The sequence below is a fragment of the Vanessa atalanta genome, chromosome 12 (assembly GCF_905147765.1).
Source record: "Vanessa atalanta chromosome 12, ilVanAtal1.2, whole genome shotgun sequence".
NCBI classification, from domain to species: Eukaryota; Metazoa; Arthropoda; class Insecta; order Lepidoptera; family Nymphalidae; genus Vanessa; species Vanessa atalanta.
Genome location: NC_061882.1, coordinates 7,554,761 through 7,573,184, shown reverse-complemented (window position 1 = coordinate 7,573,184; position 18,424 = coordinate 7,554,761). Strand labels below are relative to the sequence as shown.

The following is an 18,424-nucleotide window of genomic DNA, read 5'->3' as shown; positions in this document are numbered from 1 at the left end:
GATAAAAGTTCAACGGTGAAATACTTTAATAATTGACTTGTACATTTTATACATACTAACATATAAAAATGTCATAAAATGAAGCGCCTTTATACATTTCACGAACAATTTATCCATCGAGCTTAGAATTTGTTTTTATCATATTTTGTTACTTAGGTATTTAGTAATTTGAATGCAGTACTTTATAAATTAATGTACCGTAATGTACATTCATGTACTGTACGAGCAATTAAATGCTCAAAGAAAATAGCGAAAGGAACCTGAAAACCTTAATTCTTCTCTTGTATACAATATAATTCATATTCACTCACAAATATTGTCGCAAAACTTACAAATTATATTCTTTTTAAGTATATCAATAGTATCGCTACGAATTTTTCCATTTAAATTTTCTAATTGAAGAGAAATAACTAATATTAAGATCTTTGTTGTTTGTGTATTTCAACTCTACGTAACAATCGTTAAATGTTTCCACAACGTAAACGACGAAGATTGATGTGTATTTTGTATCGAAATCAAATGTGAAGGTTGAAAGTGTCCGACGACAGGTTTAATAGATGCGGAGGTTCCGTGTGACATGACCAGCGACCGCGTGGCTCGCCTCGACAACGGTTCCGACATCATGCACATCAGCGGCGACCCGCCCTACACCTGCGACCCCAGCCCGCTCAGGTACGGCCCTCTCGCCTCGCTCAGACGAGACTGCTGACGTCTTTTGTGTCACTTTTATAAACGACGTACTCCATTTGTTACAAATAATATAAACGCGTCCTACATGCATTTTAAAATGTGTTAGAGATTGATAAAAAGGTTTGAATACAGACGTTGCATGTTTCAGAAAAGAGAGTTGAATGATTAATTAGTGTAATTTGACTTGAACGAATTAGAAATTGATTTTACTGATAACAATTATCCAAGATTAGAGATATAATAATAATATATATATTACAGCTATATCTATTATATTAAACGGATAAAAAACGCAACAACCTGTAAATGTCTCGGCGCTGTAGTAAGCCCTCTTCTCCTTTTGAGGAAAAAGTAATTCCTTTCTAAGGCCGGTTCTTGAGAGTATTACTCGGCGTAATTTACTCATACGGATCCCTATCAAGCTCTCTATATCCGGTTCTGAAGGTCCTGGAAATTTTTATAAATAATATTTCTTTTTTCAGACACACACACGGCTACAATGGCGACATGAAAGCCGGACACATCAACTCTGGAGACGAAGACGATATAGACTTAATAAGTTAGTAAAATATTTACTTGATATACAGTAGAACCTCGATTATCCGACTTAATTGCGACCGAGATTAGTTCGAATAATCGAAATATGGATACTTTAGGACACTATTAAAATTGCAGTATACATTTGTCCATTTTTTATAACCAAAGCCAATGATGATAAGATCAATACGAATCGATGTCCATTTAATCAAAGTCCTACTAGTCCATTTAATCGTGCTTTTTGAGTTACAGTGCTTAAAAAGGGAATAGGTAAGGGTATAGGTATGGAGAAGGGTAATAAATTGATTTGCCCATCCGGATATGCCCAAATGTCATTCTTCTAATGTCTATGATGTTGATCATCGTAAAAATGAAAAAAATCTAGATATCCAGAGATCTCTCTCTACTATCACGCGACGTAGTTTTGATAAATGTAAATAATTAAGTTTTGGGTTAGTTAGAAGTCCTAGTTTCGTCCATTCGATTACCTAAAAACGTTCGTTCGTTATGACTTGGCAGACTTTTTGCTCATTAATTTTAAACTGTACACGATTAAAAAGGACTTAATACACGAATATTTGAAATATTTTACGAAGAATCCGAATGTTCGAGTTATGGTTTTGAAATCGTTCTTATCTAACGTTAATGACGTCTATTGAAATTTTGCTGCCGAAATATAAATGTGTCAAAAATATACTGAGCCCACGATTTCAATGTCTTTTATTTTATCTAATCGAAATAGAATGTCCATAACATTATATTTCGATTAGATACAAAATAAGTAATTAAACTTTGAGTATATAAAATATATACGACTAGTTATCGCCCGCGGCTTCGCTCGTTATTAAGAAGTTGGACGTTAGGTGTTAGGTATATAAAAAAAAAACTTTCCTTGGGGCTTTATACGAATTTTCAACAAATTCCGTTCAATGGTTTGGCCGCGAAACCGGAACAGATAGAATTATTTTCGCATTTATAACACTAGTATAGATTCTTACCGAAACTAAAAAAGACCGCGATATCTCTTGTCACACAGGCATGGATTTAATTTTAGAAACTAAGTTATTTGTTTTGTGTTTTTAAGCTAGTTTATTGCTTCTGATATACAATTTAGTAGTCAAAGAATACATTGTTCTTGATTTATGTTATTAATTATATTTTTTATTTAATCTTATGAATATAATGGCTGATTGTTATTATTAAGGAACTTCTAAATCTGTTCTATTTAAAAAGTCATTATCAATACTGGTCGACTATATACTTTTTAAACAAAATCTCTTTTCATTTTTGACATTATAATAAAATTACAACTGTCAATAAGATAACACACGATGATAAATTATTTTTGTTATTGATAAATTTTATAAATGGATTTGGATACAACTATTACGGGTATGTCAACAAACATTGCAATGCAAATGTTCTAGCAGCTTGTGTAATATATTAATGGGACGATACCAAAGTAGACAAAGAACGGCTCCCGGTAATGAAGTTTCATATTCGTTACTTGTATAGCTGTGTTTTTATTATATTGTGAAATCGTTTTGCAAGACATTTTATGTGTTGATTTATAACTTATTGCTTGCTATGAAATAGAAGTCAATACTTTTGTGTTTTTAAATTTGGAGTTTGAATTTAATTCATTTAAAACGTTTACTGAATGTATCGTATTGTTCTTATGATGTTTTTATCAAACACTTTTCATGTAGGTACGTTTTCTTTATTATATAATCAATTTAATTTGCATAACAGTAAAATATATTACTTTTTTTCTGTTTTATTATCTCATTAAATGTCTCTTTTGAATAATAAGTAAAATTTAGTTCAGTAGTATAGTTCAGAGTAATTATCAGAGTATAATAGTCATCTTTCAAGTAATTCAATAATGTATATTTAATTACTCGTTAAATACTGGTCTCTCTGGTATTGTAACATTACATGTACGGTGCGTATCATATCAAAGTTACTGTCAATTCGGCGACACATTAAACGACAGAATTTCCTTTACATCATTGAGCTCCCCCCCCCCCCCCCCCTTAAGCTCCTGTTTAATATAACAACACGCACATCGCAGCCCGCGGCACGTGGTCGTCGGGCGAGGCGTCCCCCGGGCTGTCGGACGAGGAGTGCGGCGGCGGCGGCGCGGGCGAGGCGCCGGGCGCGCTGCTGGCCCGCGTGCGCGCGCTGGGCCGGCGCGGGCTGGCGGCCGAGTACGAGGACATCCGCGCGCGCCCGCCCGCCGGCACCTTCCACCACGCCAAGTCAGTGCCGTGCTCGCCCTCCCGTTCCATCTGGGGTGGTTTCGAGTAACGCGTCGTAATATTTCGGTCCCTTCTCTGATGCAGACTGCCCAGCAACCTAGCGAAGAACAGGTACACGGACGTGCTGTGCTACGACCACTCGCGCGTGCTGTTGTCGCAGCTGGACGACGACCCCAGCTCCGACTACATCAACGCCAACTACGTGGATGGATACAAGCAACGGAACGCGTTCATCTGTACGCAGGGTGAGTGCGTGTCACGTTATGAGTACGTTTCGAGACCGTTGGCCGATTCGAACGCGATTCATTAAAATTTATAAAAAAGAAACACATGAAAATAATGAGTTGTAATGAATCGTGTAATGAAAAATAATTGTGTTCATAAAAATATAAAAATTCAATTTCCACAATTTATTATGATTATCAGCTTTGATGATTACTCATTCGTTGCAAAGTATACTGTTTCTTCGAATATTGTAAGCCATACAATAATTTCGCGGAAGGTCGTAGCGGAACGACTACACATCCAGCGAACTGAACTATTCTCTTATTTCTAGAAACGGATTTACGGTGTAGTTACTGTTTCTATGAATACTGTTCTGACCTTCCAACAATATATTAGAAACGATAAAATAGATTTGTTTGTTTAAAAGTAAACACACTATAAACTTTCTATTATACGTAATCGCTCTACATTTTAATGCATGTTTTGTGATAGTTTGTATAATATGATAAAACTATTAATTAATTTATGATGCATTTGATTGGTTTCGTGTTTGTGAAAATTTCAATTCGTGGTGTTCCTGAACTTGCGTTTTCTATTGAATTTTCTGCTCTGACGTCTTGCTCATTCGATAGTTGGCGCAATGCCAAAAGAGTTTGAAATATCGTCGAGTGCTCTTGGCTACGGAGAAAGTTTGGCACTTTTACAAACTAAAAAAGGGAGTTTGACTCAAATGTTGCAGCTCTTTTTATTTTACTTTATGTTATATTTTATTCATTGAAAGATATCATTTTAACGTATAACATTGTATTAAGATTAGTATATGCCTGTATATGTACTTTAAAACGAATACATAAAACCCGGGGTCTTATACAGGCCCGCTACCGAAGACCTTCGGCGACTTCTGGCGCATGGTGTGGGAGCAGGGCAGCCTCGTGGTGGTGATGACGACGCGCACGGTGGAGCGCGGCCGCGTCAAGTGCGGTCAGTACTGGCCCGCCGCGCCCGGGCAGCGCGCCGTGCACGCCGGGTTCGCCGTCAGCACCGAGGCCGTCGACGTCGACGACGACTACACCGTGTCGCATCTGCTGCTCACCGACCTCAGGGTGAGCGTCCCTCGCGACGATGTTCGCACCGAAGTGTCCGGCCGATAGCCGCAGCGGACTAACGGACCGGTGTGCCCGCAGACGGAGCAGCGGCGGCGCGTGTGGCACGGGCAGTACACGCGCTGGCCCGACTACGGCGTGCCGGGCGGCGGCCGCGCGGCGCCCGTGCTGCGCTTCCTCGCGCTCGTGCGGCGCGCGCAGCACCGCGCGCGGCAGGAGTACGTAGCGCCGATCTTGTCTCCATACTGCCCCGTTTTCAAAAACTCGTTTTATTCGGACTTCAAATTACGATAACTAAATTATTTAAAAATCGAATACGAAAACGTACGTTTATATTGAAGTTATTCAAAAAACTTAAATGTTTCTGGCGTTTAAGTTATAATAGGAATTTTTTACATTACCGTTTCTAAATATTTTATTTTATTTTTGACGTAGCCCACTTACCATATTTTCCTATGGTTTCAGATTGGGAGACGCGTGGGCGGGTCACAGTAGGGGTCCACCGATCGTCGTGCACTGCTCGGCCGGCATCGGGCGCACAGGTGCGTGAGCTGGTCCGGGGTGGGGGAGGGCGATGTCCCTCGGAGGGAGCGCTACAGTGTGTGTGTGTGCAGGCACGTTCCTGACGCTGGACACGTGCACGTCGCGGCTGGCGGCGGAGGGCGTGGTGGACGTGCGCGGCGCGGTGGAGCGCATCCGGCAGCAACGTGCGCACTCCATACAGATGCCCGACCAGTACGTGTTCTGCCACCTGGCGCTGCTCGAATACGCGGTCAGTATTTCCTTACGCTTCCAGTCGCTATTACGTGCAAGAGTCGGAGACTTTTTTTAATCCATAACCTCTAATGATGAAAGTTATGATACTTTCAAAGTCATTTATGTATCTTGCACGATACAGATCTAAATTCAAAATTACCTATATTTACGCTCTCGAAAATTAATAGTTGGTTTTAAAAAGGTTATAGACATGTCATATGTAAAAAAAAGAACGTAGTGTTCAAGTATAAATGATGCCCATGTGGACATCATTTACACTTATTTAAGCTTATTTCTCCAGCCTCTTTCATATTCTATGTTCTCTGCACTATGCCCCTAAAGTGTGATAACACCCACCCTTGGGAAAGCGTAGCCAAAAAATTACCTCTTCTTATATTGTACTTCTTATTTAATAATTGATGAATAATAATTGCTTATAAACGAATTTGACCTTGAAAAAACTTTGAATTGACTTGAATATAACGGTTTCAGGTAATGCACGGCTACTTAGAATCGGCCGACCTGTCCGGCTTCGACGAGGAAAACGAAGAGGAGTCCGAATGAAGACTGTCGCGAGGTGTCTGCAGCTTGCTGTGAAACACGTGTCCACATGAACCAGCCTCTAGCGCTAAGTCTCCTAGTGTTTACTTAAACGTGTAAATGAAAACGTTCCTTTAGTAAGAGTAAGGACTGACTAGATCACCCGTCGTCTATTTATTTTTCACGTGCGAGACATCCGTAACCAAAAAGTATAACCTTAATCGTTTAGGTGTACTCTCTATGTTATTTATTTATGTATAAGAAGTATGGCTGTGTGAAGATTTTTCGTCTTTAATTTATGTAGATGTTTATACTTTATTATGAAATAATTCGGTCGGATAATGCGCAATCGTACCCGTCGTCGGCACTCGAGTCAACGAGTCTGATAATTTTAATGTGTTGAGGTGCTGGTAGGTTAAAATCATTAGTGTCTCGAACGTTCGATTCTTCCATTCGTCATGGCATTTTGATGTAATTGTCATTTTTATAACGAATTATCATATATAAATGCGCTTAAATAAGACAGGATGATTCTCGATTGCGCTGCAAAAGGTAAACTAAGAGCCAAGAAAATAATGCAAACAGAATCGAGTTCAACCTATAAATAAATATTATAATATTAATGGTTATAGACTGAATACTGTTAATTTCTCTAAATTTTTATCGACTCTAACGTCGCTATGAAATCGTAATGTTAAAATAACAGGAACACAAGTAAATAATTGTAGAATTATAGGCTCCCGATGAATAAATAAACATTATAATAGTTGAAAATTATATAAATATATAAAATACAAGCTAGTGAAATGTTAGTTAGAAATCCTTGACTTGTGAAGTTGAAGCAGAAATGAAAGTTTATTTTTCAACGGATATATGTATTAGCGACATATCGTATCACAGATGTATATTTTTAATCGCCGTCCTTTCGTACAATTTACATATCGCATAACGCCTCATTATTCCATGATATTCTTTCAATCGCTTGTAAGATACGCTCATATATCTATTAAAGGATACCGGCTGTTACATGACGTGCTTCATCTTCAAAGCTCTATATATTTTGCAAGCTTGTACGATAAATAGATATTTGTGTTCTCTTAATCTTAAAACGGGCTTCAATAAAATTACCGCTTTGAACTGAGAAGTAAATTATAGTATTATAATATTTAATGATAGAATGAAAAATAAAACAATACATCGGTCCGGTTACCAAAAAAACGATATATTGGCTTGCGGACCATGTGTAGTGCTGCCATCTATCGATCATCTATCGCCTCTGTACCAACTACTACAACAGGCAGGTCACTAAGCACACTTACGCGTTCTAAAATTATTTGTTTAAGTAATAAGCTCAAAATAATTTATCCGAAAGTAGACTTGAAAAATATAAAACTTTTTTGGTATAATCTTAAGTTATAAAGCCATGTTTATCTTAACGCATATTATGATTAAATGTCAGCTAATGGCGTATTAACTTCTTCAAATTAAACCTAATGTTAATATTAAAATCATTTACTATTTTCTGATATGAACTCCTATGCAGTAACAGGAAATGAAAATACATGCAATTAAAAATAAATTTACGAATACGAGTGTCGTGATATGATATGATCTATACTCTATGCGATTTTTAACGATTCAATTGCGTGCGTTTTTTTAAACATGGCTTTATTTTGCACAATTTCTGATACCTAAAGCCCGAATAAGATTTACTGCTTTAATTATTTTTAACTCGATTGATCTTAATTTTTCATAAAATTATGTATAAATATGAAATATATAAAATCTCAATCCGCCTCAGCAAGACAGAATTATGTATTACTTTCACACTAACTTTATTCGACTCCTTACTGTTTGCACTCTTAAAATAATTATAAATATGTATATCAATTAAGACGTATACATTTGTTTAACAATATCTTGTAAGAGTGTAAACAGCAGAAAACATAGCTTCCCAACCTCTGCCCCAATCCATAGCTCTTAGCGTTTGAATAGTTGCAGAATATATTAATTTATAAGATATTCACAAAAATAGATAAATAATAAATAGGAAAATATTTTTCACTTAGCGTACAAATGTTTTGCCACGATAAGAAAACTTGTAAATATCGACACATTATATCGAATGTAGTTTTATATCATCGCTCGCTTTTGTTACAAGAAAACCAAAATTTCAATTCTTTTCGATATTTTCATGTTATTTTGTAATCTTTTAATGAAATTGTTGGTCTGGAACGCCTGTTGGTTCTTGCGTCTGTAAATATATTATCATTTTATGTTAAAATCGTAAATTAAAAATTGTGAAATATGTGTGAAATAAAGAAATACTTGTAATATATTGAAACCGAATTATTGTTTTTATCTTTAAAGTGTCCGTCGATACATATCTTGCGACTAACATATCATATGTTCAACAATGTCATCAATAAAAATGAACTTCAAGGACTAAACTAGTAAAACTAGTAAACTAGTTGAGATTCACTTAAAAAAATAAAGGTGCTTACACACTAGTAACTAAATAATACAAAACAAGTACTATACTAAATATGTTATAAATTTTATAAAAAAATATGAATATAATTTTGCCAAAACAAATCCTCATAGAAACTTTCCTGCAAAGCTTTCTTTCCTCAGAAGTATTCATAATATTTGAATTTACAAACATAAACCAAAGAGCTTACAAACTTTGAACGGAAGATCACATCAGATTAATGCTTTTGATAAAAAATCCGTGCAAGTAAACTTTTACGAAGCTGAATTTAAATTAAATTAAACTAAATTTTACTATGACATTAAAAAGTCCAACAGATTTACCAGTTTATTATTTGCTAGGTATTTAATATAATGTAATTATAATGAGAGCTTAATTTTTTGCTATAAATCAATATAACAAAATGAAAATACTTAATTATTTATCAATCTACTGTATTCATATTTTATGTGTGAAGTTCAGACTAACGGATAAGATTGAATATCCCAATTTTTCTGCTCAACATATCTTAAATCCGTTAGGTTTAGCGACCAAGTCATTACTGATATGACGGAGCGCAGACAAATAGGTGGGCGTGACTTGCTGAATCCAGCTTTTGATTTCCGAGCGAGCGATCCTGAGTACTGGCAAGGCATTCAAATGAACTGTTCGCACACGTTGGCTCTCGTCTGCAACGCTGGCGCCGCTCGGCGTAACGATGTCGAAAAATACGACTACGAAAAACTAAACTCCATAAACAAAACTTTTTTAATGTTCAGATTTATTTTATTAGGTATTATACGCTAAGAACAGTCTCGTCGTTTCCTCTCACGAAGAGCATGGGTGGCAAATCTTTGCTCAACACCTCGAGCCACGACATGTATAGAGTAGCGGATACCGAGCCCTGGCAGAAGAAATATAAGAATTATGCACACTTATATCTAAAGTAAAAGCAATAAAACTAGAATATTTTAAACTATGAACAATCTATGTTTTATTTGCAGAGTTTATTCCAATCTACTATTCAAAATGTCACCTTAACAGAAAATGTTTTAGGAATTTTAGAAGCGATGCTGTTAATAAAATAAACTTAAACAACAATGTCTAAAAGTTTTAATAATCAATTAATTTTCTTTATGTAAAAAAGGCCGTAGTAGAGTCTGATTTTGGTAGAAACAATACGTGGAATTTTCGACGAACTACTGAAATAAAACTAACCAGTCTCGGATAGGGAAGTGTGAGAACAATGAAGGAGGCCATGTATGAGTGTTCTATGAGCAACTCTCGCAGTCGCAGGTGACGGTTGGTCTTGTTGCTCAAGCGCTCCAGCTCTGCATCCGATATTAGAATGTCTGTAAATACCGCTATCTCTTAAACACACTTTACACACATTTTTATATCACATTAATTTATTTAATTATTTCAGTAATCGACTGAAGTAAATACTGAGTTTCATTGTTATCTATAGTATAGTATAGTATCTTTATAATGAAATTTTATAAAGTATTATTTATGTAGTGTGGATTGACGAAATATATTTTTTTCTTTTATTTGAATAGCTTGTAGTCTTTACATATGTAGAGTTTTTTCAATCGAAGAAGGAGTAAAGAAAACCTTGATTTAAATATTCCATGAGATTTGTATAGAGCTTCCCATATAATGCACTCCAGACAGGTGCTATGGTTATATTAAATTAAACAAAAAAAAATATTTATAAAAAAAATCTATGGTACTTCTAACCACTTCCGAAATCAGTTCTAAATTTTTTAATCAGCTGATTAAAGTATTCCACGCTAGCTTGTAGAGGAGGTTCGTTGATGCCTTGAATCATGATCAGTGATGAATATTCGATACGAAATTTTTGTAGTAAAGCCTTTATCCTGAAATAAATAATAAAAATAGTATTTAATAATTATTAATATTACTTATATATACTATTATCTTTGTTTTTATTCGTGTTCTGCGTTCCCAATGTTAACGATGCGTTGATCTGATAAAGTTGAAAGTTTGTACAGTTGTCGTTAGCACTTGCGTGAATATACTCGGTTCGTATCGGATTATAGCTTAACTTTTTAAAAATATTTACTTATTGTTACTATTATCCGAAACGAACCGATTTGCTGTAAGGTTTGTTGAACAAACGAAACAAAATGCTAAGTGGCTCGGCTATACATATGTAAATATATATTTTATTCATTAATACCCTGAAAAGTATTTTTAAATTGTATTATATATATTTTTTCATACTAACTGTTTTTCAGAATCTTGAATATCGTTACAGTCACGTGTAAGTGCGAATATTCTTAGCGGCATTTTCTCTGTGAAGCCACGACGAGCAATGATGTACGGTAGCAAGATGTTTAGGCCTCCGTCGTCATACAGCCACCAGGCGTCCAAATCGTTGTCCTTAACATATAACTTTTAGTAATCCCCATATGTAAATATTTAAACTTGGTAAATGATTAGCTGGTATTATATAGGTATCATTAAGTAAATGTATATAAACTGCATACATATATAGATAGTAGATATTAAGTGACGAATTTACGTGTATATATAAGTACACAATAACAAAATTGATGTGAAAGATTTATTAAATACAAGTTCAATTGATATTTTATACTCACAGAGCTAAAAGTTAAAGGTTTGTATACTCCAGATTTTCTCATCGAAAGACTTGATACTGGGGTGTGTTTGTTAGGATCGCTGTCATGAAAAGAAGGGACGTTTTCTTTGACAACTATTCCCAGCTCTGGGTGACTACTTTGAGCTCCGTCTAAATAATATAAACAAAAAAAATCCTGTTAGTGAACTTATGACATACATACATACATATACATATTGAATTTGTACATTAAAATAGTAAGCGTGTGGCCTATAACTATTTTGATATGAAACATATTTCCTCTCGCTTTTCCACAGTCTGTGATTCTAGGAATCTTAATGTAATAGTCGAAAGTGAATATTTAGCATAGTTCTGACATTACGTACCAGTGCTTAGGACTTTACATTTATTTACTACCGATCTGGTGTACGGTCGTGTGTCTATTGGAACATGAAAACATTAATTTGACAAAATATTATTTACAGAATATGCTATTCGTCGACGTTTATAATATAAAATATTATTATTATTTATGAATGATATCTTTATTTCGATAGTTTAATAATACTTTCCAAACATTTAAGAGAGATTACTCAGAGTAATTGTGCTCAAAATACTAAAACTATTAAAATTTGGCATAGGTTATAAAAGTTTAATGGGATCCAGTAGCGTCAGCCGTCATGTCCTCTAGTCACCGTTAGAACGCTCGTGATGCGGCAAGTCAGCGTCGGAGTCGGCGAACAGCAAGTCCTGCACGTGGTGATGCGCGCGCAGCTCGTGCGCACTGCGCGTGACGTGCGCCTTCACCGGCCGCGCCGTCTCCGGCACGCGTAAGATGGATACTCCGAGTTGTTCTTCGAACGCTAACCTGTTTCCATTCATCACTGAGATGCACTGCAGCGCAATTTCATTTGTATCATATTTTACAATGGTGTTTTTTTTAACTGGGATAGTTCCGCGGGGCGCTCGATGTCTACATATTAAATGATGATTGAATGTTTTTTTTCAAATGTTGTGATATTACGTGTTACATTATTTTAATCGAATTAAATTCAAAAGGTGCTACTTCCTTTCCTTTGAACAATATTTACTATTTGTATTTTTCAAAAGCTACTAGTATCTGATACTTTTACATGTGTGTTACTTGTGAATTTTGTTCCAAAAATTTAAGTCCACATATTTAATGTTTAATTAGGCTTTATTTTTATTTAGGCACAAACACATTAAAAAAAACTTCTTTTTGTACCCAATATGCTATTGCTGTCTTTATGTCTATTTTTATTTTAATAACACATCCTGTCCCAGTTAAAAGACAAACACCAAATAAAATAAGTCCAATTGATTGTTTTTCGGTTGCTTACTGAAGAACCCGTACATATGTTCTAACACTAGTGACTGCACATCTTGCCCATCTGTTCATATAGCCAATGAGCATAACGTTCGGCCTTAGGCTGCCTAATCCAGTTGATTTAATGACTGCATGCACGCCCATCTCGAAGGGCAAGCCGTCTAAAACTACGTAGAAGCCACGATCTTTCCGTGATAGTAGCCATTCTTCGCCAGCTTGAAGTCGACCCACTCGTTCTGTTTGTGAAATTGGTTCCTAAATTTTATAATAACTCATTTAATTAATTGGTAATACTAAAATAGAATATAGTAACATTATCTATAAAAGCAACAAGCAAAGTTATTTTTTTCCGAATTCACTCAAATGTCGAGATGAACCGATGGTTAGAACAGGCAAATCTTAATCTATGATTACGGGTTCAAAACCACTGCAAGCAATCAATGAATTTTCATGTGCTTAATTGGTGATTATAATTCATCTCGTGCTCGGTGGTGAAGATCATCGCGCGGATAGCTTCAAAGATCCAAGTCTTCCACATCTTTATCCATTCCGCATTAAAGCGTAATGGAATTCATGGAATACGCTCGAAGGTTTTAACATAGATATATTTACAGGCTGTTATTTTAGTCAAAACCAGGAGGTAATCGGATTAGGCTTAACATTATGATAGTTTATAATTTTAGACTTTATTTTGACTGAAATAAGCTGCTCGCAGGTACGTTTGTGTAGTAGGTATACCTGTTGTTTGAGGTATATTATGTAAATCCATATAGTTAGACTTAAAGATAAAATTGTCGGCACGGGCACAATTATGTTATACGATATTGGGAAGTGTTGTTAGTTTCTAAATATAAACTAGTTATTTCGTTACCATGAATAGTGTCATAATAAAAATACTAAGTACCAACAATTTCCGATTATCTACCTCGATGACATCCGCGACCATCATGAACGAACCCAGTTTTGTGATGATATGACCCATATCGAGCAAGGCTGGTCTATTGTTGGGTCTTCCAGCTAATACCAACAATTGTGGGTTATAAGATTTGATGTTTTCATGCATGTGGGACATCTGTACCAGAGCTGACACCGTGTCCTTGTATCGTTGTGCGTCCGTGCTGCTGCCCCAATTTACATCTGAAATAATTTCATTTTACTACACATACTAAATAAAATATATATATATATATATCAACAAATATAGTGTGCACCATTTTTTTGAATAAAAGGGTTATATCGAATTTTAATAAGTGAATAATTTAACATATAAGTAATTGAATATTTAATTGTTACCTGGCTTTCTGTATAGTACTAGTAGATACAAAGTCATGAAAATAAAAAATGTAACGAGCGCCATCGCCCAGCTGATTATCATCATTATAAAGATACATATTAGGAAACCAAATAGAGATAACCACGTATTATAGAACTGAAAAAAATATATAATTACTAAAACAAATAAATAAATGAATAGATATTCAGTGATATCGTACGTACTCGAAATGTGGGCCTCCAACTTATCGACTGGATCAAACCCGCATGAAATGTACAAAAATTGATGAGAGCGTACGACGCCAAGTAAAAATTTGTGATTAATGGAGCTATAGTATTTAAATCAGCTGAAAATTATAAGGAAAATAACAAAAATCATACATACTCCACAATTTCCCAAACAATAGTTAAACAAATGTAATATAATATATTCAATTTAAAATGATTCACCTATCAGCAAGAACACGAGCGAGACGAAAAACGTGAGTACGTATCCGCGGTAGGGCTCGCCGTGTTTGCCGTATGGCTTAGAGAAGAAGATGAGTCCGGGGTAGATGCGGTCTACGCCCAGTGCCTGGATCAGGCGCGGCACCGACAGCAGGTTGGTCAGCGCCGTCGACAATGTGGCCGCCCAGCAGCCGGCGTAAATAAAAGCGCTCGATTGCGCCATTAGCTGCATTATCTACAAAATAGGTCGCGTATTGAAATAAAACTAGTTTTTTAACGGATTTAATCGCGTATATTAATTATTTTATTTTAACATCCCGACGTTTCGAGCACTTTGCAGTGTTCGTGACCACGAACTAACTAGTTTTATTTCAATGTGTAATAATCGCGAAAATCTAAGACAACATTAGGTCGCGTATAATTTAACTTATATATAATTTAATTCTATTATTATAACTTAAAGTGAAAAAAATATATTGAATTGTAAAAAATATGTATATTTTTGGGAATTTTAAAATATCATGATGATAGTGGAGATAATATATTTATGCCTGACTCTTGAATTGTTAAGATTGAGGAGAGGGGGGAAATTATACGTAGTATCTGAAATTCACTTAAGTTTGATATATGATCTATCTGGGGCACCATAACTTGTACTTGATTTGAGTATATATAGATATCCAAAAAAAAGAACTCTTCTTTGCCACGTTCAATAAACGATACTTTACGATAAACTGATCTGGAGTTAATCGTAACCCTTTTTTATTAATCCATTATGTCTCTAAACCAGAATAATGTGCCGAATAATGTGAAAAATAAGTACCTCATAGTTATTATGCAGCCCATATTGGCAGTTAGGTATGCAGGCGTCGATAGTGCCTGAGGTGACGTCTGTAATGTTTCCACTAGCGTCTCGCAGAGCGCCCGATCCGCATAGCACCGCCATCACAAGATAACTGAACATTGATAAACCTAGCGCCAGAAGTGTTCCTTTGGGTATTGCTGTGGCTGGATTCTGGTGGGTAGAAAATACTTACCTAATTGATTTATTTACAACATCAATAAATGAATAAATTCTTTGTTTTTACTTTACAATAAGTCCATATACTTCAATTCCTCAAATTTTAGTTTCGCAATGCCAATCGGATTTTGAGAGAGTCGAAATAGTCAAAAAGCATTCTCATTCACGCATCTTTTAGCATTTCTCAAATTTGTTAAACTTACTCTCAAATCACCGCAAATATTAGCTCCAGCTTGAACTCCGGTTACAGCGGGAAAGTACATCGCAAAAATGCTAAAGAAATTGTGTTGCTGATTGTCACTGTATCGGAAGTCTGGACCGAGATTAATCAATGCTGTTTCCACTGCGTGCATAAGATTAATAAATAATTTTAGAATAGGAAAGTATCTGTCTTATTACTCAACAAATACAGAAATAAAAAAATAATAATAAGTTACAGTTTTTGAAAACAATGAATCCAAAATTACCACTAATACCAACGAAACCTTGTGCTCTCTCACTGTTGTTGGTGGGTCCCAAGCATGCTCCCAATATGTAGTTCAAAATCGCTACCACAATAATTACAACAAGGAAATTCTGAAAGTAAACCAATTTGTACATTTTAAACGTGCACTATATTACTAAGCTTTTATAAGTTATTTAATATATACAATCAGTTATGGCATTTTAACCTGCGCCTTAGTTTCCCAATCCATTCCAAAAGCGCAAATAACGCACATTACAAAAAGTGCAATAGTGCCAACGATTCGCACATCGTTCATTCCATTATCAATTATTTTAACATCAAAAGATTTCAATAAATCGTTTAGTGACTCGCAAAAACCAATGGTATTCATGCTTGCCGCTACTGCGTTTGCAAAAGCAAATATAATCCCAACAGATGCACCAAGTTCTGCTCCTAATGATCTAGACACGATATAATAAACTCCACCTGTAACAATATATTTAGTGTTCTTTGTAGCTTACAAAGGCAATTTAACGTATGCATTTGTATAAGTTATCAGTTAAGTACCTCCTTTCAATAAGCCATTCGTGCAAATAGCACTGAGGGATAGCGTGGTAATAACGCACACGACGCCCGATAGAAAGATGATCAGAACTGTTAGGCAGATACCAGCTTGACCCACGATCCATGAAATGCGCAGGAAAAGCATCACACCCCAGATGTTTAGAAGGCATGGTATTAAAACACCCTAATGGAGAAATCTCTCTTAATTCCTGTTGTTTAAATATCAATAGCATGTCTGAGTAATAAACTGTTTGCTTTATTTCACCTGTATCCATCCTAATTTGATATTGTATGTTGTGAGTTCAGGAGTAGGTTCAATATTTTGACCTTGAATATTATGTTCCTAAAAATTTTTTACACAACATTTAGTATTAAGAATATTGAAATATAATATTCTCTATTTATAAATATACTTTGAAATAGAAATATATCTATTGACATGGTTGCAATGTTTATTTATTAGTATATACGTACTCACCTCGTCACCATGACCCGAAGTAGCTATCAAAGCTGCACCAACTCTACTATCTATTCGGGCCTGGCTATGTCCACTAGCTGGCTCTGTAAAATTAATCGAATGACAATTAATGGCTGTTGCGTGAAGCCTTTCAAAGGTTATGTAATTAGTTATGGCAACTCGCCGCTTCGTCCAAATGATACAAGATATATTTGTGGGTTCATTATTTTAGCTAAAAAAACACAAAACGCTTATAGGTTATTTATTATCTCTGTGTCAATATTAAACGAGGTACAACGCAATAGTGTAAGACATGACAATGATTAAACAGTAAGTAACTGAATGAGTTCGATTGAACTGCTGCCCATTAGCTGATCTCAGGTTACCGGTTATCTACAGTCATAACACGAGTCTTTTAAAACGCTTCAATTGTATGTTTGTTTTTAGAAATTTTCAAAGATTTAAGACAATGGTGAATATGTGGTTACGTTACGGTATACGGCAACGTTTTCTTCTTAGAAATTGTAATAAAACATCTAGTAGGATATAGGTATTGGTTATCCTTAAATTATAAATAAAAGATTCATTTTTCTAAATACGATGATATTAAATATTAACAAACAAATGTAAACAAAGCCATTGGAATAATGGAATTGATATTATTTTATTGCTTATGTAGCAAAATATTCGGAAATAGACATAAGACACTAGGAACAATCCTAGATATTTTAAGGAAGGTTCCAAACACTTACCTACTCGTAATTAATGTGGATTAATGAGCTTTACCTTTTTCTAACCTTACGGCTATCATTACACGAATAATATAATGTGAGTACCTAAAAACAAGTATTGTTATAGATATCCAGTTTTCCTTTTTTTAGATTTAATATAAATATACAAACGTGTATTGTTTACGTTCTATTAGTATTTAATTGACATTATTTTTAATGACGTTTTTTTATTATTTATGCGTTCTTAAATATATTGTTTAATTTAGAGAAGTAATAATAAATACTCATTTTAATTGAATCAAATATTATAAACAAATTGCATATAAATTAATTACAAAAAACCAAGAAAAAATATTTTATTTAAACTTCAAAGAATTTTATAGTAAGAGATCTGAGAACAGATTGTATAACTCGTATAAGGTTGTATATTTACAATAATATAAGTCATATTATTATATGAATTTACTTTTCTTCTCTAAAAAGAAATAGTCTACTTTATCATAAAATAAAAAGATTTGCTTTTTATTTTAAATAAATGAATATAAATATTAATTACGTACTATAAAGGCAACTATTACTTTCGGTTAAGACATTGAATTGCTAAATTTCAATTTTCCTTTATAAATTATAAAGCCTATTCAGGATAATTAAAAATAACTTATAACAGAAAATAAAACAAATTGCTCTTGTTGATGATGAACTATATTCAAGTAAAATATTGTCTTTCTTCTAAAGTATAATACTCATGACAGGAGTGAATACGATATACGTCTAATGATAAAGTATTTAATTTAAAGAATACAAAAATGACTACATTAAATTATTATAATAACTTAATCTTATCTTACAGAGATATGTAATATGATAATGAATTAATACTTGTAAGTAAAGCAAAAATATAAATTTATTTTATGTAACAAATATTTATTTTGGTGATTAATTTTACATGAAT

General features: G+C 34.6%; 2 protein-coding genes across 3 annotated transcripts in view; one reads left to right on the top strand and one right to left on the bottom strand.

The window, feature by feature from the left end:
- LOC125067971 (tyrosine-protein phosphatase non-receptor type 9) overlaps positions 1–6,274 on the top strand; it is a 42,450-nt gene extending 36,176 nt beyond the window's left edge. For both annotated transcript variants that reach the window (XM_047676922.1, XM_047676921.1), the window contains exons 7-15: positions 549–672; positions 1,173–1,249; positions 3,302–3,488; positions 3,573–3,733; positions 4,587–4,816; positions 4,898–5,034; positions 5,282–5,358; positions 5,431–5,588; positions 6,065–6,274. In XM_047676922.1, the coding sequence (XP_047532878.1) occupies positions 549–672; positions 1,173–1,249; positions 3,302–3,488; positions 3,573–3,733; positions 4,587–4,816; positions 4,898–5,034; positions 5,282–5,358; positions 5,431–5,588; positions 6,065–6,136 (1,223 nt within the window). In that variant the 3' untranslated portion in view covers positions 6,137–6,274. The remainder of the gene's footprint in view (positions 1–548; positions 673–1,172; positions 1,250–3,301; positions 3,489–3,572; positions 3,734–4,586; positions 4,817–4,897; positions 5,035–5,281; positions 5,359–5,430; positions 5,589–6,064) is intronic.
- A 2,798-nt stretch (positions 6,275–9,072) lies between these two features.
- Positions 9,073–17,552, bottom strand: LOC125067922 (bumetanide-sensitive sodium-(potassium)-chloride cotransporter-like). The gene is made up of 19 exons (XM_047676819.1): positions 17,528–17,552; positions 16,763–16,845; positions 16,550–16,627; positions 16,288–16,468; positions 15,947–16,206; positions 15,743–15,851; positions 15,479–15,618; positions 15,078–15,269; positions 14,258–14,489; positions 14,033–14,154; positions 13,829–13,964; positions 13,461–13,672; positions 12,549–12,790; positions 11,883–12,160; positions 11,210–11,358; positions 10,834–10,988; positions 10,323–10,462; positions 9,801–9,934; positions 9,073–9,486 (listed from the first exon to the last, which is right to left on the bottom strand). Exons 1-19 carry the CDS (start codon positions 17,550–17,552, stop codon positions 9,379–9,381), a joined length of 2,976 nt encoding a protein of 991 aa, XP_047532775.1. The 3' UTR covers positions 9,073–9,378.
- Positions 17,553–18,424: the final 872 nt, after the last annotated feature.

Excerpts from the sequence above, each read along its gene's own strand:
- LOC125067922 (XM_047676819.1), bottom strand. The coding sequence starts at position 17,552 with ATGATAGCCGTAAGGTTAGAAAAAG. Across the intron at positions 12,791-13,460 it reads TGGTCGCGGATGTCATCGAG|GAACCAATTTCACAAACAGA; the intron begins GTAGATAATCGG and ends TATAAAATTTAG. Across the intron at positions 9,487-9,800 it reads CACTTCCCTATCCGAGACTG|GGCTCGGTATCCGCTACTCT; the intron begins GTTAGTTTTATT and ends TTCTTCTGCCAG.